The sequence below is a fragment of the Elephantulus edwardii genome, unplaced genomic scaffold, assembly GCF_000299155.1.
Source record: "Elephantulus edwardii isolate Elephantulus edwardi_28Jun2011 unplaced genomic scaffold, EleEdw1.0 scaffold00151, whole genome shotgun sequence".
NCBI lineage: Eukaryota > Metazoa > Chordata > Mammalia > Macroscelidea > Macroscelididae > Elephantulus > Elephantulus edwardii.
In genome coordinates, this window is record NW_006399901.1 from 4,802,682 (window position 1) to 4,805,922 (window position 3,241).

General features: G+C 46.5%; 1 protein-coding gene across 1 annotated transcript in view; it reads left to right on the forward strand.

Annotated features, from left to right (window-relative positions):
* Window positions 1-2,665, forward strand: part of ISCU (iron-sulfur cluster assembly enzyme) — a 10,273-nt gene extending 7,608 nt beyond the window's left edge. Inside the window, exons 4-5 of the mRNA XM_006894893.1 lie at window positions 298-376; window positions 2,583-2,665. Coding sequence (XP_006894955.1) covers window positions 298-376; window positions 2,583-2,665 — 162 coding nt within the window. The remainder of the gene's footprint in view (window positions 1-297; window positions 377-2,582) is intronic.
* The last annotated feature ends 576 nt before the right edge of the window (window positions 2,666-3,241 follow it).

Here is a 3,241-nt window from a genome sequence, read left to right on the forward strand (position 1 = left end):
GCTCAGTAGCTTTTAATTTGGCTGGTATGCTGAAAATGAGCCTTCAACTGTTTTAAAGAGCTCCAATTGGTTCAAAAACAGCCTTTTCTCAGGAAGATCCATCAGTAAATATTACAAGAGCATCAGAAATTGGTTGATAAACAAAAACTTTAGGAAATATAAATGAATTTTTATTTGCAAAATATAATCTTTTGGATAATGAGGAGTAATTTGACCAAGATAATTGGCTGATGCAATTATCTATTCTGAACAATATTGATATAGCCAATTAACTCAGTTATCTTCTCCATGTCTCAGATTGAAGAGGCCTCGACCATCAAAAACACCGACATCGCCAAAGAGCTCTGCCTGCCTCCTGTGAAACTGCACTGCTCCAGTAAGTCCACCCTTCGCCACCCCCAGGGGCTGCCGTGGTCGGGAGCCAGGCGGCACCAGCAGCAGCTTGATTCCAGGGGCCCGCAGAGAGCCCGTGTGAGCCCCGGGAGAGCCAAGCGCTTGGGTCCACTCAGCGGGTTAGCCCGCCCAGGCCTCAGCTGTCCTGAAAACGTGTGATGGGGTGCTATCCTGAATCCCCAACATATATCATTTCCACCTCTGAAATTCCCTCTAATGTTGTTAACATCTTACAGGTGAGGAACCGGGGCCTCGGGCTAACTGCCCACGTTACACAGCTAGTAAATGGGAGAATGGCAATCCAGTCTTTGCCTCCACAGTCTGTGAGGTTCTCACCTCATTGCACTAATGTTTAGACAAACTGAGGGGGAAATTCTGTTTGTCCAAGGGTGTGTTTGCTGTGTTTGCTCACCTCTGGCCTCACTGCTGTCCTTGTGTACATGGTGACAAGTCTCGGTGTGCAGTACTCCCTTCCACTCCCGTGCTTCCCAGAAAGCCTGGAGGCCTTCAGAGTTCAGGCCCTCCAGTCTGGTCCGCATATTGAGTCTAAAGCTTTCTCCCCCTGCTCCTGACCTTTCAGGGAAGGAAGGAATGGCAAACAGCACCCTTTCTGCATTCATGAGGTGTACTCACCAAATTAGTTAAACATCAACAGAGGGCCGGGCCCCTTGCCAGGCTCAGACTGCCAGGAGAACTGGGCGCTGGGGCAGGGACGAGCTAGCAGTCCGAGAGCCTGCTGAGCGCGAGTGCCTCCCACGGGAGCTGGAATTTCAAGTCCCCACATACACACTGTCAAGTCACAGCCTGTAAACATAACCCAGGTTTCCAAAACATCGTGGCCTCCCCGTTAGGTGGTTTTGAGAACTGGAACCTTGAGCTGACATTCTCTGCTGTTGGCCTGCCTTCTGCTATCATTCCAGCTCTTCGTTTTCACGTTCCCCTGTGGCATTCCTCTTACTTCTGAGGAGCTCTGGTGGCTCAGCGGTAAGGAGCTGTGCTGCCAACACAGAGATATGCAATTCAAATCCACCAGCTGCTCTGTGGAAGAAAGATGGGCGGTCTCCTCTCATGTGTTAACTGCCTTTGATAAGTTGCTGGGGTGTCAGCTATGGGTTCTGATTTGACATTATATAAAAACAATCCATAACCTCACTTTGTTGTTATTATTAATTGTTGCAAACATCACAATAAAACACCCATCAGCTGAACCATTTCTGTTTGTATAATTCAATAACTTCTGATTGTTTTCTTTTAAGTAAGTAGTACAACCATTCCCACCCTCCTTTCTGTCTTATTCCTCCTCTAGCCACATAAACTCACTGCCCCCAAGGTTCCCATCTCGTCTTTCTAGCTGCTATTCTCGTTTTGATCCAATATAGATCTTAAAAAGCCCATTATGAGGGCGGAGGAACAATCATAATGTTCAGGGCAGATGTTCTTTACTAGTTAAGCTAATTACTGTTTTGTTTTAAGATAACTTCAAAGGATATTTTTGGAAAGATTCAAAGAAATAATGGTTTTCAGGGCTCATTCAGCCTCCATGGCTCCACAAAGTCTAGAGGCCATGAGAATTTGAAATTCTGTTCTGCAGTGTCCCTCTTTTGATCAGGATTTTATAGATTGTTTAATCAAAGTGTTCAGTAATGATAACAGCTTCACTTTTATCAACTCTTAAAGCTTTCAAACCTATACCAATGAGAGGTTGACATGCCAGGCGCCAACCCATCAGCAAATAAGTTGTACCGCTAGCATAGCCAGCAGCTGCTCACAGACTGTCACAGGAGCAAAAGAGAACTAGCATGTGTTTTGTCCCTACTGTGTGTCACTTGGTGTAAGTCAGTTCATTCAGTCCTCACAGCAGGAGTCCTTCAGTTTTGCAGAAGAGAAAGTGAGTTCTGAGAGGTGCCCTGGAGGCCCAGTCTGCAGACCACCATCTGGCAGCCGTTTTATGCGCACAGCTCTTTACGGTTTGTAGCTGTCAACAGTTCTCAGTCCTCAAGGGGCTTCTGTTGAGCACTAGAAATGAACAAACTCGGCCCCCACCATTCCCCCACCAAGGTAACCTTGCTCAGGGGACCATCCCCGGGGCTGGGTGATTCCATTAAGGAAGCCAATATTCCCGTATTCTTTTCCTAAGACCCCTCTCCTCCTGTCCTCTAACATATTCTACCTCCTTCTGTCACTTCCAGTGCTGGCTGAAGATGCAATCAAGGCTGCCCTGGCTGATTACAAATTAAAACAAGAGCCCAAGAAAGAGGCAGAGACGAAATGAGGCCACGGCTGGTCCCCCGCTGCACCATCCCCCCCACTGTTCAGAAGCCCCTCACGCTGCCACAGTAAAAGCTCTGAGACTCACGCCTTCTCAGCTTGTTTACCTGATGCAAGTGAAATACACAGTTTCATTTTCCCGAATCCTATGGCTTCGTGCAGCCTGCTTTTATCGCCTTAACACAGTTAAATGTCTACTGAATGATGTGGATGACCACATGGCTGGGGTCAGTAAGGTCACAACGGTAAATAGCTGTGGAGTGCAGAAATGGCTACTTTTGCCTAAATCTATTTTTGGAAGATTTTCAATAGAATGATTATTTGATAGAACGAATTATTGTACATAAGGCAGATTCTAGTACCACGACCCCTTCTAAACCCAACCTGGACTTCTGGTAGTTCTCTGCTGATGTGCTGTTCCAGTCGTTTTTGGATAATCTTCAGCAAAATCTTGCATGTGAAATCAGTGAGATTGTTCTGTAGTTTCCACACTCTGTTGGGTCACCTTTCTTTGGGATAGGAACAAATATCGATCTCTTCCAGTCAGTTGGCCAAGTGGTCGTTCTCCAGATTTCTTGAC